A 20,772-nucleotide genomic window follows, 5' to 3' on the forward strand; every position below is an offset into this window, starting at 1 on the left:
CCTTCCAGTGCCTGTATGGCTACCAACCTCCCCTGTTCCCCTCTCAGGAGAAGGAGCTCTCTGTGCCTTCTGTTCAGGCCCATATTCGTCGTTGCCACCGGACCTGGCATCGGGCCAGAAAGGCACTCCTTAGAGGTTCGGACGGTATCAGCTCCAGGCGAATCGTCGCCGGACCCCCGCTCCCACCTATACCATCGGAGATAGGGTTTGGTTGGCCACACGGGATCTTCGTTACGGACTGGAGTCTAGGAAGTTGCCGAAGTTTATTGGTCCGTTTGTGGTGGAGAAGGTGATCAATCCAGTGGCAGTGCGACTCAAACTACCGAGGACGCTCAGAGTCCATCCCACCTTTCATGTCTCCCTGCCTCAAGCCTGTCTTCCTCAGTCCTCTGTTGCCTCCTCCGCCTCCTCCTCCTCCTCCTCGGATGATGGAGGTGGTCCTGCCTACACGGTGCGTCGCATTATGGATTCCAGACGGCGGGGCCGGGGTTTCCAGTATCTCGTGGACTGGGAGGGGGTATGGTCCTGAAGAGAGGAGTTGGATTCCGCGGCGACAGGTCCTAGATGCGGATCTCATCAGGGACTTTACCGCCTCCATCCTGGCGCTCCGGGAGTCCGCCCGGTGGCGTTCGTCGGAGGGGTACTGTACGATCCCGGCTGTCTGAGTCGGGTCCTGGTCGTAATCTCCAGTTTCCCGAGGGTTCGGGAACGCTCCGGGGAGCGCTCTGGTTTTCCGCACCTGCTTCCCATTAGCAATCTGCACACCTGGGCCTAATCAGCACCTTTCTTAGGCTCTGGCCCAACATCCAGTTCCTGCCGGATCGTTAGCCATGAACAGTAGGTGTATCTGCGTATCAGTTAGAGTATCTAGCGTGAGTTTTTGTTGTTTTGTACTTTGTTGAGTTTTTGTGTCCTTACCTCCGTTTTGTTTCACCTGCAGTCACACGTCCGGAACCTTCACCCCACCTCTGCCTGAGGGTCGGCGGCTGCCGAGCCATCACTGACCTTGCACTGCACCCCCCAACTACTCATCCACGCCGCCCGCTCTGTCCCTGGAATATTCTGCACCTTTTGTTTGTATCCGAATAAACCCTCACTTTCGTTCAACTCTCCTTGTCCTGGTCTGCTTTTGGGTTCTGGCTGAGGGAACTGTGACACAATATCCATCCAGGATACCCGGGCCATGTCAATTAGAAAGGCCTGCACGCTGAAGTGTTTTAGGGAGCGTTTGACAGTGATGAGGGTGGTCGTTTGACCGCGGACCCATTACGGACGCAGGCAATGAGGCAGTGATTGCTGAGATCCTGGTTGAAGACAGCGGAGGTGTATTTAGAGGGTAAATTAGTCAGGATGATATCTATGAGGGTGCCCATGTTTACGGCTTTAGGGTTGTACCTGGTAGGTTCCTTGATAATTTGTGTGAGATTGAGGGCATCTAGTTTAGATTGTAGGACGGCCGGGGTGTTAAGCATATCCCAGTTTAGGTCACCAAGCAGTACGAACTCTGATGATAGATGGGGGGCAATCAATTCACATATGGTGTCCAGGGCACAGTTGGGGGCTGAGGGGGGTCTGTAGCAAGCGGCAACAGTGATATACTTATTTCTGGAGAGGGGGATTTTTTGAAGTAGAAGCTCAAACTGTTTGGGCACAGACCTGGATAGTATGACAGAGCTCTGCAGGCTATCTCTACAGTAGATTGCAACTCCGCCCCCTTTGGCAGTTCTATCTAGACGGAAAATGTTGTAGTTGGGGATGGACATTTCAGAGTTTTTGGTGGTCTTCCTAAGACAGGATTCAGACACTGCTAGAACATCAGGGTTGGCGGAGTGTGCTAACGCAGTGAGTAACTCAAACTTAGGGAGGAGGCTTCTGATGTTAACATGCAAAAAAACAAGACTTTTACGGTTACAGAAGTCAACAAATGATAGCGCCTGGGGAGTAGGAGTGATACCTGGGGGCTACAGGGCCTGGGTTAACCTCTACATCACCAGAGGAACAGAGGAGGAGTAGAATAAGGATATGGCTAAAGGCTTTAAGAACTGGTCTTCTAGTGCGTTGGGTACAGAGAATAAAAGGGGCAGATTTCCGGGCGTTGTAGAATAGATTCAGGGCATTATGTACAGACAAGGATATGGAAGGATATGAGTACAGTGGAGGTAAACCTAAGCATTGGGTAACGATGAAAGAGAAAAGAGAGCCGGTCTCCGCGTGTATGGGGGGTGGGACAAAGGAGCTCTCTGAGGCTGGTTGAGCGGTACTGGGGGGGTCTACAGTGAAATTGTATAATAAGAACTAACCGGAACAGCAATAGGCAAGGCATATTGACTTGGGAAAAAGGCATAAAGCAATCACAGGTGTTATTCGAGAGAGCTAAGACAACAACTGGTAATGGCGATGTTTGGGCTGAGGCTAAACAGATAAACAGGATGGGGTACCGTATAAAGGAACAGTCCAGCAGGCATCAGCTGTGCAGCTGAATGATCATAAGGTCCAATGGACAGCAATAGGTGAGACCGGGAGCAGTTCGAATGGCTGCTACAGCACAGGCAAGCAAGAAGCACGGCTGTTGATTGCGTGTGCTAGCAGGCCGGGGCTAGCAGATGGCTCTTCGTGGTCGTCGCAAAGGGAAGCCTGTTGAAACCACATCAGACGATTACATCGGCAGACCAGTCGTGATGGATCGGCAGGGCTCTGTGTCGACACTAGGAGGTCCCGTCCGGTTGACAGAGAGGTAGATAGCCGGGTGATGGGCCTGGCTCGAGGCTAGCTCAAGGCTAACTGGTGCTTGCTTCGGGGGTAGTGGTGATTAGCCAACAACATCCATTCGGTTGCAGCTAACTAGTTGCGATGATCCGGTGTTAAGGTCCAGTGATTCAGTGATTCCGGCAGAAAATCCGATATGTTCTTGGTCGATAGCGCGCTGTGCAGACAGTGCAGACTGGCCGATAATAGTCCAGGCTAGAGCTGGCTGGTAGGTAGTGCAGGCCACGGACAATGGTGAAAACTGCTAACGGTGGCTAATAGCAAGTAGCTAGTTAGCTGGCTAGCTGGCTAGTTTCAACTGGAGGTTCTGGATAAAAAGGTAAAATAAATAATATAATCCGTTCCACATTGGGTGAGGCAGGTTGCAGGAAAGTATATTTAGTTGAAGGATGAAAAGTGTGATTGAGAAATATATACGAAAGAGACAAAAAACAAAAAACAGGCTATTTACACGGACACACTACAGAGTACACGACCGCACTTCTACGCCATCTTGGATGGTTGAGATCTTACTTTCAAGTCTGTGTGAAGAGCTGAAGTCTTTAACCATGTGAAACCTGGACCCCATGCCGGCCTGTCTGTCACTTCAGTTAACCTCTTAAGGGTCCATCTCAATAGTAAACAGTGGCTTCCTCTCCTTGCCTCCTTACCATCTGCACTAGTGTTGAACAACTGGACAGGGAAAGAAACTCCAGAAGGAGAGGAGACAAGGGGATGGAGACACTTAGACTATTAAAAGACCCTAAACCTTTTAATAGACTGCCAGTTTTCACTGTCCCTCTCTCCTCCTCCTCCTCCTCCTCCTCCTCCTCCTCCTCCTCTGTCCCTCCCCTTCTCACTCTGCTGTTACACTCCCCACTGGGGTCTTTTACTCCAGTGACATATTTGAGAGACACAGACACAAAGGTCTCTTCTCACACATGCACACACAGACACACACACATGTTTATGTGGCCATGGGTCCCCTTCAGGGTCAGTGTTCGGAATGACACCAGAGCCAGCTGCGTCTGTGCCCTCCACACACACAAGAAAACACACACTCAACCCCTCACACACACAAGCTAACCCTGAACTGTGTGTGTACGTACAGTGCCTTCAGAAGGTATTCACACCCCTTGACTTTTTCCACATTTTTGTTGTGTTACAGACTGAATTTGAGATGTTTGTCACTGGCCTACACATAATACCCCATAATGTCAAAGTGGAATTATGTTTTTCAATCTTTTTGACAAATTAATTAAAAATAAAAAGCTGAAATGTCTTGAGTCAACCCCTTTGTTATGGCAAGTAAAAATTAGCTTTACAAGTCACATAATAAGTTGCGTGGACAGAATGTCAAACACAGATTCAACCACAAAGACCAGGGAGGTTTTCCAATGCCTCGCAAAGAAGGGCACCTATTGGTAGATGGGTAATAAAAAACGTTGCATATCCCTTTGAGCATGGTGACGTTATTAATTACACTTTGGATGGTGTATTAATACACCCAGTCACTACAAAGATACAGGCGTCCTTCCTAACTCAGTTGCCAGAGAGGAAGGAAACCTCTCAGGGATTTTACCATGAGGCCAATGGTGACTTTAAAACAGTTACAGAGTTGAATGGCTGTGATAGGAGAAAACTGAGGATGGATCAACAACATTGTAGTTACTCCACAATACTAACCTAATTGACAGAGTGCATAGAAGGAAGCCTGTTCAGAATGTATTCCAAAACATGCATCCAAAACAAGGCACTAAAGTAATACTGCAAAAAAATTGGCAAAGCAATGAACTTTTTGTCCTGAATACAAAGTGTTACGTTCAAATTGTATTGGGCAAATCCAATACAACACATTACTGAGTACCACTCTCCATAGAAGAATAGTGGTGGCTGCATCATGTTATGGGTATGCTTGTAATAGTTAAGGACTGGGGAGTTTTTCTGGATAAATAAGAAATGGAATGGAGCTAAGCACAGGCAAAATCATAGAGGAAAACCTGGTTCAGTCTGCTTTCCACCAGACACTGGTAGATGAATTCACATTTCAGCAGGACAATAACCTAAAACACAAGGCCAAATCTACACTGGAGTTGCTTACTAAGAACACAGTGAATGTTTTTGAGTGGCCGAGTTACAGTTTTTACTTAAATCTGCTTGACAATCTATGGCAAGACCTGAAAATGGTTGTCTACCAATGATCAACAATCAATTTGACAGAGCTTAAAGATTTTTGAAAAGCATAATGGGCAAATGTTGCACAATCCAGGTGTGGAATGCTCTTAGTGACTTACCCAGAAAGACTCACAGCTGTAATCGCTGGCAAATGTAATTCTAACATGTATTCACCCAGGGGGTTGAATACTTATCTAATCATGATATAATTTAGTAGTGTTTATTTTTATTTTTTACAAATGTTAGAATTTTTCACTTTGACATTACAGAGTATTTTATGTAGGTCGTCGACAACAAAATGACACTTACATCCATTTTAATCCCACTTTGTAACACAACAAAATGTGGAAAAAGTCAAGGGGTGTGAATACTTTCTGAAGGCACTGTACATGATGCATGCTCACACGCATGGGTTCATTGTCCACTTCAGTCTGCGGAGTGCTGTGTGGCTGAGTTGGTAGAACATGGCACTTGCAACGCCAAGGTTGTAGGTTTGATTCCCACGGGGGACCAGTAGGAACTAATAAGAACATGTATGCACTCGCTACTCTAAGTGTAGAATGAGTGAAAGGCATGAGAGGGAGGTACACACTATGCAGTGAAACAATCACAGAAATTGCATTTGAAATGGCTTTGACAAGCGATGGGGGGAATGATCCTCTTTCTGCTTTGGGATTTATTTGCTGCTTGATCCAACCTGGCCTCTCGAGCCCTTTGTACTCCTCTTTACCAATCCTATCAAGAGTACAAAGGGAGGGGGTAGTGTCTGCAAACTGAATGGATTTGTACTTAACAAAACTCATGTCTGTACCATACTGTGAAGATTGATGCAATGTAATATGTTGTTATCTTACGTGAAGGCATCTACATCTTCAAAAATATTGATTCCAATACAGATAACTAAATGGCCAGAACCTGGATTGCCCTTGAAACAGTCTCAACATATTTTCCTCAATGCCTCTCCAGTTTTCACCTCTAAACGTATTACCATATGGTATAATAGCTTACTTGTTGGCAATCATCCAGCTCACATAGAAGAAACAGGCTTCATGGCCAAGGGTGACCATGGGCGGTAGGCCTATGTCTACTGAAGGCTATTTCTTTATATTAATAAAATAAGCCAATAGTTCTTGGTCTAATGAAGCAAAAGTCATTAGTAATTAAGGTAATAAATATTATAATTAACATTGTATCAAAGTCATTAGTATTAGTATTGAGATTGTGGAGACTTGAGATTACCATCATTATCTTTTTCTTTAATAAAGGCCCAGTGCAGTCAAAAACGTGATTTTCCTGTGTTTTATAAATATTTCCACACTATGAGGTTGGAATAATACTGTGAAATTGTGAAAAATATGATAATGCCCTTTTAGTGTAAGAGCTGTTTGAAAAGACTGTCTGAAATTTCAGCCTGTTTTGGTGGGATGGAGTTTTGGCCTGACATCACTAGGCGGTAAATTAGTTAACAGACCAATAAGAAAGTGAAGCCAAACCTCTTTGCCAATAAGTTTTCAGTTTTCCCATCCCCACTTAGACCACTCCCAGACAGTACTAGCCAAATTCTTGCTTGAGAAATTGCTCTTTGATAAAAAAACGATTTTTGTATATTTGTTTACCATTTTAATTTAAAACAATCACAGTAAGGTAATAATTGTTACCCAGAAATGATTTCATATTGAGATAAAAATGGCTGCATTGGACCTTTAAAAAATAACTGACGCATCTCTCTCTCTCTGGAGTCGGCCGCGCTACGCTCGGATTGCCATTGGAAACGCATTAGCAGCTCTCTCCCTTGATTATAAGAAGCGGAGAGAGAGGGAGTGAGAGAAGAGAAGAGAAGAGAAGAGAAGAGAAGAGAAGAGAAGAGAAGAAGAGAAGAGAAGAGAGGGGGGGAGTCAGAGCGCACAATGGCCTCTAAAGAGACCACCGCTGCAGGCTTCATTAACGTCAGCAGGGAAAATACAGGTAAGCGCAAAACTGTTCTTTTAAAAATCACTGTCAAGCTCGACACTGCTGTAGCCGAAAGACCGCATTTATTCGGCTGAGTGTATTTAGTACGCATGTTACGCAGCTTATCGCTCTTATGAATTCCAATGGTTATTTTATTGAACATTTCACTCTTTGGCATCTATTTGCGCTTGTGTGATGTTAGTGCCGCTGCCGCATGCAAATGACATGCGCTCCCAGGGCAGGCTAATGGCTGTGTAAGCCTACATCGATAATGATAACCTGATACGATAAACAATCATACTGTAAACGGTTCTTTGATTCCCATTTCGTTCAGCAGCGAGTTGGTTTGTGTGCCTTACTGCAAATGCTTGCTTGCGCTTTGTGGGTAAGGCCTATGTGGGTGCGTCTCTGGGTGCTTTGATGTGGCTTAAATATTAGTTTGTGTGTGTGGGGGGGAGTTCTGTGCGAATAAGCATTTTGTGTGAAGCATGCAGGCATGAGTTTCTGCATTGAGGGTGTGCAGCGCTCAGAACACCACTGCTCATAACACAGACAGACAGACAGACAGACAGACAGAGCAAGAGGGATAGTTATATTTATACACACTTGTGACAACCACAATCACACTCACATTGGTCACACATGCCAACACAATGGAATTGGCTGACACACACAAACACACACACTGACTGACACAATTGGACAGAAGGGTGTTAGAAGGGTGTCTCACTGTTAATTATCGTGACGGCAAATGAATCCCTTGTCTGTTTCTGTCCCCCCTCCACCTGCATCTGTCTGTTGTAATGACCAGTCACAGCTATAAGTACAGGGAGTGCGGAAGGAAGGTTTGTGTGTTGAGCAGGTCCATTAGACAATCAAGGCAGAGTTTTAACTCATCCTCTCCTCTCCCATCTCTCTCTCCCATTCCCTCCTTCTCTCTCTAATGGTGGTGCAGCATATGCTGTGGCCGGGCCGTCTGTGGGAATGCCCAGTGTTAAGGGCTTTAAGTGATTGGGTTTTACAGAGATTAACGTCGATTACAGCTGCATTAACTCTCTGCTGGTCTTTCTGTGATCCTTCCTTGTCTCGCCCTCTGTCCCCATCCCCCTCTTCTCTGCTCGTAAAGCTCTCAGGGTATGTGAGGATTGGGAAGAGCCAGGTTCATGAATTTGATTGAATGTGACAAGTGAGAATGAAGAATATATCTATCCAGTGAGAGACTGGGTAGATAGTGACTGGGTTTGAGAAGGATGTGTGTGTCTTAGTGTTTGAATGCTTAGGGTTTCTTGTGGATATGACAGTTATATGATGATATATCAACTGTTTGATCAATCTTTGATAAGACTTCTTTCATATTACATTTTGTTAATATCTGACACGTCGCTCTCTCTTTTGTCTCATACCGTACCTCCACTATTCAGAATCATATCAGTTTCCTCTCTGGGGCTAAATATAAAATCAGTTTCCCCTTGTTTTGTGTGTGTGTGTGACAGGGTGGTGGTGTGTTTGTAATGTTGTTTGTAAGAGTTTTTGTGAGAATAGTTTACCTGCAGCATTGACTTTTCTTTGATGCCTTCTATCCACAGAGAGCATCAGGAGGCTCATTGATAAACAATCCATCAAGTTTGTGCGAGCTGTGAAGCAGGACACCAAGAACGGCAAATCAGAGGACCGGATACTGGTGAGGCCCCTTCACAATCAAACTCTATTGGCAGAATTCTGTACTTTATACCTCAAGTAAATGCAGTGCATTTTGAACTTTCAATTACATTTCAATCCATTTTTAAATATAAAAAAAAATGTGGCTCCACACACTCCCTAATACCTCGATCACACCGACAGCGTCATTGCATTTTGGTACGCCAGAAATACATTAATTTCCAATGGAATGCTGCGTTTGCCTTGCAGCATTGCATTGCAGAGGCAGTTGCAGTGCATTCTGTGTGGTACATACGTATGCGTCAAACTGTATGCGTAGATGGCTTGACAGAAATGGTAGCAGAAGGGGAATATTTAACTTTTGTTGCACACATCCAGATGATGCTGCATACCATTTTTGCGCAATGATTCTGTCGATGTGATCAAGGCGTAAGGAGCCAGCTGGACACCATGGGTAATTGAGTCCATCCTTTCAACCTTTTATTAAGGTGGCAGTGTGCCTCCAATGCCAGAGGTGTGTGTGTGTGTGTGTGTGTGTGTGTGTGTGTGTGTGTGTGTGTGTGTGTGTGTGCGAGCTCATGCCACTGGGTGTGTAGGCGTACTGAGAGGTGTCCCAGCAGCTTGTGCAAGCCAAGCCAATACACACTGCTGCTATTGAGACATCTTCAATTAGTCACCCATATCAGTTACTAATGACACACACTGGGCACCAGGGTGGTAGAGGAGTGAGAAGAGGACATGAGCTCATTTCCTTTGCCTGCTGAGTGTTAACTGGTGCTGGAGAGATGGCACACAAGGGAGTTCAGAATGGACGGGACTCTGACTATTTTCTGTCTTTCTTTCTCTCTGTCATTCTTGTTCTCCCCCTCTTTCTGTACCCCTCATCCCCTCTCTCATTTGTGCGGTTGGCCTTTCTTTCTTTCTCTCTAGCTGTCATTACCACTCCCCCCTCCTCTATTTTTGTTTGACTAGTCTTTGTTTCCCTTTCTCCTCTGTATCTGTCCACCTCTATTACGCTCCCGTCAGCCCTCCCCCTCCCTGCTCTCTCGCTTCTCTCCCTCCTCTCCTCCTCCATCTTTATCTCAACACATAAAGCTGTATTGAACCATTCTGCTCCCTCCTATACATGTCAGAACTTAATTAGGCCTTACGAGAATGTTAGTCTAAATGGGTTTTGCTGATACAACTTCTCAAAATACTTACGGCGTGACATGACATGATGGCAAGTAAAATACAGTACAACCAGGGACAGGCCTACATGTGTATTGTGCATATGTAAACGTTTGTTAATGGACAGAGTTTTTGGAACAAAGTGTACTGTATATAAAACACACACAGAGGCATGCATGTAGTAAGCTGGTTGTTGAATATGTACTACAGAGAATCTACTCTGTTTGTCCCGCCTTCCCGGTCTTTCTCACTGTTTCGCTCTCTTTCTGCCCTTTCTCTCTCTGGTATCCAGCTGTCTGTGTGCGTCTACTGTACCAGCCGTCATGCTGTGCCTCAGACACAAACACACACAAACAGTCTCACCCTCCTAGTGCGTTTCATTCAGACAGAGACATGGTATGCTCAGCAAGACATCCTTACTGTGCCGAGGGCAATGTTAAGAAGAGGACCAACATGCTCCCAGACACACACACACCCACAAACACACCCTGACATGCACATACAAACTGGAACACACACACACACACACACACACACACAGAGAACAAAACATCTTCAAAGACTGAGAGGAGGGAGGGGCAGAGGAGGAGGGGTAGTGCGAGTTGAGGGGGGCACAAGGAGAAAAGGGGGGGATGAGAGCTCAGAGCAGCGGAGGAGAGGGAGAAAGGAGACGATGGAACTGAAGGAAGAAGTCTGATGTTTTGATGCCCCAATTGCTGCATTTTTGTCGCCCCGTTGGCGTCCATTATTTATCTTCATCTGACGCTCCATTTCACCCTCCATTGGTTCTCCGCTCCCTCACTCCACACTAATAATGGCCCTAATTCTGGGCTGTGATTGCTAGTGTGACACTCCAACACATTGGGATGTTTTGGCCCTCCTCTCCACCTAGATCTCCACATTCCTTTTCAGTCTTCATCATGAGATTAGATGTCTCTCTTCTCCTGGAACTACAAGCTACAAGGAGGGATCTGTCCACTTCCATGACAGCTTAGGCTACTTGTAGAGAAATTCAACGGCAGGAGAGAAAGATAACTGTTTATCTTAAACACAACAGAATACCTTGCTCCAATTTGTATTAGCACATCATAATGAATTGAATCAAGGTCAGTTGTCATGTTTTTGACTGAGTGAGTTCTGGGTTCAGCTAAAGGGGTTGACAGATCCACATCATTGTTCGAGTACCTGTTGAGGTATGCCGTAATGGTTCGATGTCTGTAGACGGCAGGCATCTAATGGTGGTATGATTGATCTGTTTATTTGATGATAGATATGTTATTACAGGGATATGACTCTGTCTACAGAGAGGGATGTGTTAGTCTCTATACCCTTTTGGAAGGCATATGTATTGTGACTGTTGACCTTCTCTCTGTTCTCCCTTAGGGTACAACTGGCTAAGATTTGTATGAGAGTGCTCTTATCTGGAGGGCTTCTGTTCTGACAGCAGCCCTCATCCTCTTTCTCCCTGCCTCCCACTCTCTCTCCCCCTCCACTCTGCCAGAGCCCTTCGAGGTTCCACAGGGCTCGGTTGCACGTTTCTTTGATTTAGAGTTGTGCAGCCTCTTGTGTGAGCAAAATCTGCACCAAGATGTGTTCTTTAAGCTGTGCATTTTCTCCCTCATTTGCTTCCTCTCTCCTATCTATCTCTTTCTTGCTCACTCGCTATTTAAAGGCTGCTTATAGAGCAGGACCTGGGGCAGCTGTGCCCTCACTCTGTCAGGCTCTCTGCCAAGGAAGATGGAAGGGTTGTGTCCTTTTGATACTGGGTTCACCTGGGTGAAAGCAGAATGTCCCTAGTGTCTCTTGGGGATTGTGTGTGTGCCCGTCCCCGTGAGTACGTGCGCGCATGTGTGTGTGTGTGTATGGGCGGGAGCACGCATTTGTGAGTGCAGGTGCACATGTCTTTAAAAGACATCTTCGGCAGAGCCAGAGAGATGAGATCCCAGATCAGAATTGCCAGATCTCGCACACTCCGTGGCTTCTCCGTCTCCCGGAGGCAGAGCTGTGACTCGTTGCCTCCCAGAGACACCTTTTGAATGGCGGGTCTCGTTTTGAAGTGCAGGCCCAGAGCTTGACGGCTTATGATTCATATAAGCTCCCTCCATCCCTCCCAGCCTTGCTCCCTCCACACAGACCCACTCTGGCTCTGCCTAGCTCTGGCTCTTTGAACTGAGAGCACTTTACTTTGTGCCATCATGGCTGGAAGGGCTCCTCTGCAGACCCCATCACAGACACTCACGTCACTGAAGATTCTCTTTAAGACTCGACTCTTAAGATTCTCCCTGTATGTCTCAGACAGCCAGGTTAAAGCTAGATCCTTAATTGAAACAATAACAAAGCGGTTACCCCACCTCAGTTTTGTTAAAAAGCTGAGGGATGGGCCTGGAGAAGTGTAACTCATTCCTCAAATATAGTTTTAACTACCTTGTGAGGTTATACAGTTTGTTTACATTTACATTGTTTACAAACATTTACGAGCTTCTATTTTGGGTTCTGATGGGGTACGACGGTTGAACTAAGCTCATGAGGCATTTATAAGCAGTGTTGGCGAAGCTACTCTGAAAAGTTTACCAAGCTACCAATTACTTCTCACTGGAAGACGTTAAGCTACACTAAAACTACCTTTAAAGGGGAACTGCACCTGCTGATTTGGCCTAGTTTTTTTGGCTTGCTCCTCAAGAAATGCTGGCGGCCATGACAGCTGCCAAACGTAAATTGGCTTGGGGGTGTGGTTTGATTTGGGTGTGTCCCTGCCACCACCAAGACACACCCATCTGTCAGAACCTTGCCCACAGCGGTTTCCCCAACTCAATCACAGCAAACAAACCTCCTGCAGGTTGAGTTCAATAACTACAGGCAGTGGCGGCTCCTGAAAAAATTCTCAGGGGGGGCAATTTTTCTGATGATTTAGGTGACCTACACACATTTTAAAAAAGATATGTCCAGCAACAACATGAAGACAGGGGCAGCATATAAGTCAATACAGGAAGCATTTATTGACTGATCTCAAAAGTGTTGGCTTACAAAAGCAAAATAAGTTATCACAGTAAGAATAATCAAGGGTGTTCTTTCACATTCCTCAACACTGCATAAACAATATGCATTTCCATAAAACACCTCATCTAATTGTGCCACAAAGTTGACAAGTCCAAGAAAAATACCAGGGTTGGTGGAGCCCTCAGTTTCATCTTTGCCTCGCAAAGCTAACTCAAACACTCCGCAAAACTTCACACACTGGATTAGCCGGCTGAGGATGTGGCGGTTCTTGCTAACCTCATCGTTGTGGCGGCGGACAGCTAGCCTGTATCCCTCATCCAGTTGAGTGGCAATGTTCACTCTCCCCATAGCAGACAATCTCAAACAGCTATCCATGTGGGTCTTTGACAGCTCATGTTTCTTAATCTTTTCTGAAAGATGGTGCATGTCCGTTACACCAGTCGCTGTCCAAGCGGTGCTGTCTGCCGTGCCGCCTTCAGGGTGAAAGAGTAAGCAGGGGTAGCAGAAGACTGCATTAGCTACATCGCAGCCTGCTAGCCAGGTTTTTCGTTCGTACCAATTTTTGGAAAATCCTCGGTGTAGGACTTTCCCCCTTTAGTAGAAACCTGTTGAATTATTAAATTTGGTCTGGGAGGTCCTAATTGTTTTGTTGCCAATTTATCTTGATTTGTTCGCCGACAAAAAGGAACTTCTTTCAAAGAGACAATCGAGTTGCACTGAACGCTAGCCATCTTGACAGTAGTACGTGAATTGATTGACGCTGCTACCCGCTCTTTTCTTAGTTACGTTCATGGTTATGTTACGTATGACGAAAGCGGCGTAAGTGCAAGCCCTCCCGGAACCCATAGAGATTGTATTGAAAGCTCTGATATTTGAAAAAAATAGATTTTACATGAGAGTCTATAGAGAGACTTCTGGGCAATTTTCAACCTAACTGAAATCGCCCCAAAAGGGCGAGGGCCATTTGAAGCACGACTTTAGCCTGATTGGACATTTAGTGGCAGATCAGACGTCTAGATTAGAACACTGATAACTACTGTTGCCGTGATATAATTGATTAGAAAAAAAATCCCTTCCTTTTCCCGTTTGGCAGTGCGTCGCCCATATCGCCCTAATGAACACACCGCCCCTGACTACAGGCAAATGTATGGCGAGATGCCGGAGGAAGCTTTGAATAGGTTGGTAGCCTAGATGAGAAGAATGCAATTGCTGAATTTATGTAGATATTCTAAACTAAGTGTTTTGATAACTTTCAAATGTAGTAACAGGTTCATGTAGAATAAACAACCCTTTACATAATACCATATAACAGTGTTCTGCTAATATAACAATGTGCACCTTCAATCTTTCATTGTCATTACATTTACATTTTAATCATTTAGCAGACGCTCTTATCCAGAGCGACTTAGTTAGTGAGTGCATACATTTTTCATACTGGCCCCCCCGTGGGAATCGAACCCACAACCCTGGCGTTGCAAGCGCCATGCTCTACCAACTGAGCTACAGGAGGCCCCTATAGCTGGCTGACGGGCATTTCAGACTTAGTTTAACAGCCTTTGGATATGAAGCATTCAACACTCAGTTGATGTTGGCCATGTAAAAATTATAAAATGTTTTTAAAAAATCAATAAATAGTCAATAATAATGTACATAAGCTGCAGGTGATGAAACATCATTTAAATGGAAAACATCAGGGCAAATACTATATAATTCACAGATACTGTGTCTATCAACATTTTGTCTGGTGTTAATAGGGCTACCTGTGGTGTCCCGTATACAACAGGAGTTCCCTGATCCTGGTGCAGAATATACAGGGTTTCTCCCTCCCCATATACAGTGGGGGGAAAAAAGTATTTAGTCAGCCACCAATTGTGCAAGTTCTCCCACTTAAAAAGATGAGAGAGGCCTGTAATTTTCATCATAGGTACACGTCAACTATGACAGACAAATTGAGAAAAAAAAATCCAGAAAATCACATTGTAGGATTTTTTATGATATTTATTTGCAAATTATGGTGGAAAATAAGTATTTGGTCACCTACAAACAAGCAAGATTTCTGGCTCTCACAGACCTGTAACTTCTTCTTTAAGAGGCTCCTCTGTCCTCCACTCATTACCTATATTAATGGCACCTGTTTGAACTTGTTATCAGTATAAAAGACACCTGTCCACAACCTCAAACAGTCACACTCCAAACTCCACTATGGCCAAGACCAAAGAGCTGTCAAAGGACACCAGAAACAAAATTGTAGACCTGCGCCAGGCTGGGAAGACTGAATCTGCAATAGGTAAGCAGCTTGGTTTGAAGAAATCAACTGTGGGAGCAATTATTAGGAAATGGAAGACATACAATACCACTGATAATCTCCCTCGATCTGGGGCTCCACGCAAGATCTCACCCCGTTGGGTCAAAATGATCACAAGAACGGTGAGCAAAAATCCCAGAACCACACGGGGGGGACCTAGTGAATGACCTGCAGAGAGCTGGGACCAAAGTAACAAAGCCTACCATCAGTAACACACTACGCTGCCAGGGACTCAAATCCTGCAGTGCCAGACGTGTCCCCCTGCTTAAGCCAGTACATGTCCAGGCCCGTCTGAAGTTTGCTAGAGTGCATTTGGATGATCCAGAAGAGGATTGGGAGAATGTCATATGGTCAGATGAAACCAAAATATAACTTTTTGGTAAAAACTCAACTCGTTGTGTTTGGAGGACAACGAATGCTGAGTTGCATCCAAAGAACACCATACCTACTGTGAAGCATGGGGGTGGAAACATCATGCTTTGGGGCTGTTTTTCTGCAAAGGGACCAGGACGACTGATCCGGTAAAGGAAAGAATGAATGGGGCCATGTATCGTGAGATTTTGAGTGAAAACCTCCTTCCATCAGCAAGGGCATTGAAGATGAAACGTGGCTGGGTCTTTCAGCATGACAATGATCCCAAACACACCGCCCGGGCAACGAAGTTGTGGCTTCGTAAGAAGCATTTCAAGGTCCTGGAGTGGCCTAGCCAGTCTCCAGATCTCAACCCCATAGAAAATCTTTGGAGGGAGTTGAAAGTCTGTTGCCCAGCGACAGCCCCAAAACATCACTGCTCTAGAGGAGATCTGCATGGAGGAATGAGCCAAAATACCAGCAACAGTGTGTGAAAACCTTGTGAAGACTTACAGAAAACGTTTGACCTGTGTCATTGCCAACAAAGGGTATATAACAAAGTATTGAGAAACTTTTGTTATTGACCAAATACTTATTTTCCACCATAATTTGCAAATAAATTCATGAAAAATCCTGCAATGTGATTTTCTGGATTTTTTTTCTTCTCAATTTGTCTGTCATAGTTGACGTGTACCTATGATGAAAATTACAGGCCTCTCATCTTTTTAAGTGGGAGAACTTGCACAATTGGTGGCTGACTAAATACTTTTTTCCCCACTGTACTAATACCATTCAATTATAAAAAAAAAAAAACAGTTAGAGTTTAATGGCTGTGATTGGAGAAAACAGAGGATGGATCAACAACATTGTAGTTATGCCACAATACTAACATTAATTTACATAGTGAAAAGAAGGAGCCTGTACAGAATACAAATATTCCAAAACATGCATCCTGTTTGCAACAAGGCACGAAAGTAATACTGCATAAAATGTGGCAAAGCATTTAAGTTTTTGTCCTGAATACAAAGTGTTATGTTTGGGGTACTACTACTACTACAATCCCACTTTGTAACACAACAAAGGGGTGTGAATACTTTCTGAAGGCACTGTATTGAAGTTTGAACAGGTCAGACTAAATTTACCTAATTCTAGATTGTAGAATAATAGTGAAGACATCAAAACTATGAAATAACACATGGAATCATGTACAGTCGTGGTACAGTTTTGAGAATGACACAAATACTAATTTTCAAAGTCTGCTGCCTCAATTTTGATGATTCCTTAGCCATGAAAATGAACTTAATCCCCAAAAAACTTTTCCACTGCATTTCAGCCCTGCCACAAAAGGACCAGCTGCCATCATGTCAGTGATTGTCTCGTTAACACAGGTGAGAGTGTTGACGAGGACAAGGCTGGAGATCACTCTGTCATGCTGATTGAGTTAGAATAAAAGACTGGAAGCTTTAAAAGGAGGGTGGTGCTTGAAATCATTGTTCTTCCTCTGTTAACCATGGTTACCTGCAAGGAAACACGTGCCATCATCATTGCTTTGCACAAAAAGGGCTTCACAGGCAAGGATATTGCTGCTAGAAGATTGCACCTAAATCAACCATTTATCGGATCATCAAGAACTTCAAGGAGAGAGGTTCAATTGTTGTGAAGAAGGCGTCAGGGTGCCCAAGAAAATCCAGCAAGCGCCAGGACCGTCTCCTAAAGTTGATTCAGCTGCGGGATTGGGGCACCACCAGTGCAGAGCTTGCTCAGGAATGGCAGCAGGCAGGTGTGAGTGCATCTGCACGCACAGTGAGGCGAATACTTTTGGAGGATGGCCTGGTGTCAAGAAGGGCAGCGAGGAAGCCACTTCTCTCCAGGAAAAACATCAGGGACAGACTGATATTCTGCAAAAGGTACAGGGATTGGACTGCTGAGGACTGGGGTAAAGTCATTTTCTCTGATGAATCCCCTTTCCGATTGTTTGGGCCATCTGGAAAACACCTTGTCCAGAGAAGACAAGGTGAGCGCTACCATCAGTCCTGTGTCATGCCAACAGTAAAGCATCCTGAGACCATTCATGTGTGGGGTTGCTTCTCAGCCAAGAGAGTGGGCTCACTCACAATTTTGCCTAAGAACATAGCCATGAATAAAGAATGGTACCAACACATCCTCCGAGAGCAACTTCTCCCAACCATCCAACAACAGTTTGGTGACGACCAATGCCTTTTCCAGCATGATGGAGCACCTTGCCATAAGGCAAAAGTGATAACTAAGTGGCTTGGGGAACAAAACATGGACATTTTGGGTCCATGGCCAGGAAACTCCCCAGACCTTAATCCCATTTGAGAACTTGTGGTCGATCCTCAAGAGGCGGGTGGACAAACAAAAACCCACAAATTCTGACAAACTCCAAGCATTGATTATGCAAGAATGGGCTGCCATCAGTCAGGATGTGGCCCAGAAGTTAATTGATTAAGAACAAATTCTTATTTACAATGACGGCCTACACCGGCCAAACCCGGACGACGCTGGGCCAATTGTGCACCGCCCTATGGGACTCCCAATCACGGCCGGTTGTGATACAGCCTGGAATCGAACCAGGGGGTCTGTAGTGACGCCTCAAGCACTGAGATGCAGTGCCTTAGACCGCTGTGCCACTCGGGAGCCCTAAAGAGGAGGGTTTTTAGGCAATTTCTAAAGGATCCTAGGGTCTGTGGTGCATTCAGGTGGTCAGGGAGTGCATTCCAGAAGTGGTGGGTGTTTATTTTATTAATTTTTTCAAAGCATGGTCCTGGGGGCGTGGAGGAGCAGGCTATCGCTCAATCTGAGGTTGCGGGTGGGGAATGGGTGCACTGAAATGGATGCACTGGAATGTCAGCAGGAGGGTTTTGAACTCGATTCTGAGACTGGGAGCCAGTGCAGAGATTGCAAGATGGGGGTGATTTGTTGGTATTTTTTTTATTTTTTTTACATTTTAGTCATTTTTAGCAGACGTTCTTATCCAGAGCGACTTAAAGGAGCAATTAGGGTTAAGTGCCTTGCTCAAGGGCACAGACAGATTTTTCACCTAGTTGGCTCGGGGATTAGAAAAAGCGACCTTTCGGTTACTGGCACAACACTCTTAACCACTAAGCTAGGTAGCCTACCTAGTAACCGAAAGGTTGTTGGTTCAAGCCGACTTGGTGAAAAATCTGTCGCTGTGCCCTTGAGCAAGGCACTTAACCAAGATTGTTCCTCTAACTTGCTCTGGATAAGAGTGTTTGCTAAATGACTAAAATGAACAAATGTAATCAGGATCCTGGCAGCGCCGTTCTGAATGTACTGGATCTTTACTGGATCCTGCCAGGGATCCTGATGAAGAGTGCATTGCAGTAGTCCAGCCTAGAGGAGACAAAGGCATACAAAACATATTTTGAGACTATATCAACAATGGACTAATGAAACAAATGCCAAAATAGTTTTTGGGTGGAATTTTCCTTTTAAGGTGAAAGGATGATGCTTTGCACAGATGTTTGATGTGATCAACAAAGGTCAGAGAGGAGTTCAGCTTAACACCCAGATTAGAGTCTGAGGATGAGAAAGGGATGTTCTGGCCTGCAATGGTGAGGTGGGTTATGGGTGATTGCTGGACCTGGTAAGGGGTGCAAACAGCATCCTCTCCTCTCGGCTATTAGGATTCTGATTGGTCATCTCCGAGCAGCTAGGAGAGTCCTCTATATGTCTGAGGGGTCTGATGAGATTTCACAGGCAGTGGGACAAAGTTATATTTTCCCCCTCTTCAAGGTTGTGATTGGACAGTTTCCTAAAGTCTTAACCTGCTCTGACCGCTGTCTCTGATTAGGTCCGCTAACCTAGATTTTCAATTCGGCATACCTTGAAAGTACGAAACAAATGAGTTGTTCATTCGGCGTATGGTGTGGGGATCCTAAATCAAGTGCAAATTCCACACACTTGGGTCACAGAATCAGAAGTGACTATTCCATCCCAAGCCTCAGTGGATAGGTTACAACAGTTGGCCTACTATTTAATATTTTGAGGATTTATTTTTACATTATTTTTTTAATGCTCATATTCAATTCTAATCAATGTTCCCTCAAATTTTGTGGGGCACTGAGCACATTTTTAGGTCTTGTGAGCGGAAACTTGAACATTGTGAGAATTTTGTGCAACTTCCGGCGCGTGTTTACAGTGAACACTGAGGTACTACCCTTACAGTTTTAGACAATAGCCAATTATTGTGGCTATTTGAGCATAATGTAGGCCTACCAACAAAACCAATGGAGTAAATCCCATAACATTTTCACATTGAAATAGCTTTTGATATGATATAGTCTACAGTAGCCTGTATGTGGTGTTCAATGCAGGCCTACATTGCATGAGACTTTTAAAAACTCTTTTACATTATGAAGGGCTTGACATTAATTCATTATTTTTTTACTTGGTCTGTAACACCATGGGCCAAATAGGTTAATGTAAATTGTGTTGTATGATGCAAGAAACCATTTAATAAAATACATTATTATTACCATACAGAGAATTAGACAATGTAGGCTACCCCTCTGCCTATTGGCTTATTTGCATATTCAAGCCTGTCTCAAAATACAACACTGCCCCTTTAATTAAGACACAAGCTTTTTACCTGACTGGCTTTTCAAAGACAGCTTGAAATGTAGCCTACATGTTTTGTGCTCTTGTAGGAAGCAGTAACTCCCCATTACTATACTTATCTATAACTGGGCTAATAACTCGCTAAATAGCAAAGAATATCAACAAATGTGCACACGCGCGGCTCTGCGCTCTGATCTGAACTGATCTGAAAAGCGCATTCACTTGCGTGTGATTAAAAGACCCCTAGTGGGCAACCAGAGCCAATAGAATTCTACTCCGTTGCGCTCTGGCTCTGCCTACAACTCAATCTTGCAAATTTAGATTTGTTTTGGTTTGTTGCATTGAAAAGAGGCTGGTATAATGTTGACTCTATCACAGAAAAAACGTTGATCTATATAGAGCAAACTAATGGGTCGAACTCAGTGAAGTTCAATCTCTTGAGTCTCTGCGTGGAATGGCATTTCTTCTGCACTGCAGTACTGGAGGAAGTGTGCAGCTTAGAGGGAACATTGAATCTAATATCCAAAATGTTTACCCTGATCTTGATTGACATATTTTCTAACACACCAAAACCAATCCATTGATTTGATTTAATAATGATATCTCAATAGATGTTGAATATGTGAGGAGGCGAAACCCCATGTAAGGCTGTGTTAAATCTCCCAGTCATTAAAATCAAAGCCCACCATAAGGCCTACATTATTGATGCCTGTGTTTACGCGCTGATATTTTGTGTCTGACAAAGGCTTTGATGAGAGATCTGCATCTCTCTCTTTTTCTCCCTCGGTCCCTCTCCTGCTGAGCAGTTCAGCCATCAT

The 20,772-nt window shown here is 44.6% G+C and overlaps 1 protein-coding gene across 6 annotated transcripts in view; it reads left to right on the top strand.

Annotated features, from left to right (window-relative positions):
• The first annotated feature begins 6,480 nt into the window (after window positions 1-6,480).
• Window positions 6,481-20,772, top strand: part of LOC121535649 (capping protein, Arp2/3 and myosin-I linker protein 3) — a 47,766-nt gene continuing 33,474 nt past the window's right edge. For all 6 annotated transcript variants that reach the window (XM_041842889.2, XM_041842895.2, XM_041842890.2 and 3 more), the window contains exons 1-2: window positions 6,481-6,885; window positions 8,457-8,551. In XM_041842889.2, the coding sequence (XP_041698823.2) occupies window positions 6,828-6,885; window positions 8,457-8,551 (153 nt within the window). In that variant the 5' untranslated portion in view covers window positions 6,481-6,827. The remainder of the gene's footprint in view (window positions 6,886-8,456; window positions 8,552-20,772) is intronic.

The sequence above is a fragment of the Coregonus clupeaformis genome, chromosome 21 (genome assembly GCF_020615455.1).
Source record: "Coregonus clupeaformis isolate EN_2021a chromosome 21, ASM2061545v1, whole genome shotgun sequence".
Lineage (NCBI taxonomy): Eukaryota > Metazoa > Chordata > Actinopteri > Salmoniformes > Salmonidae > Coregonus > Coregonus clupeaformis.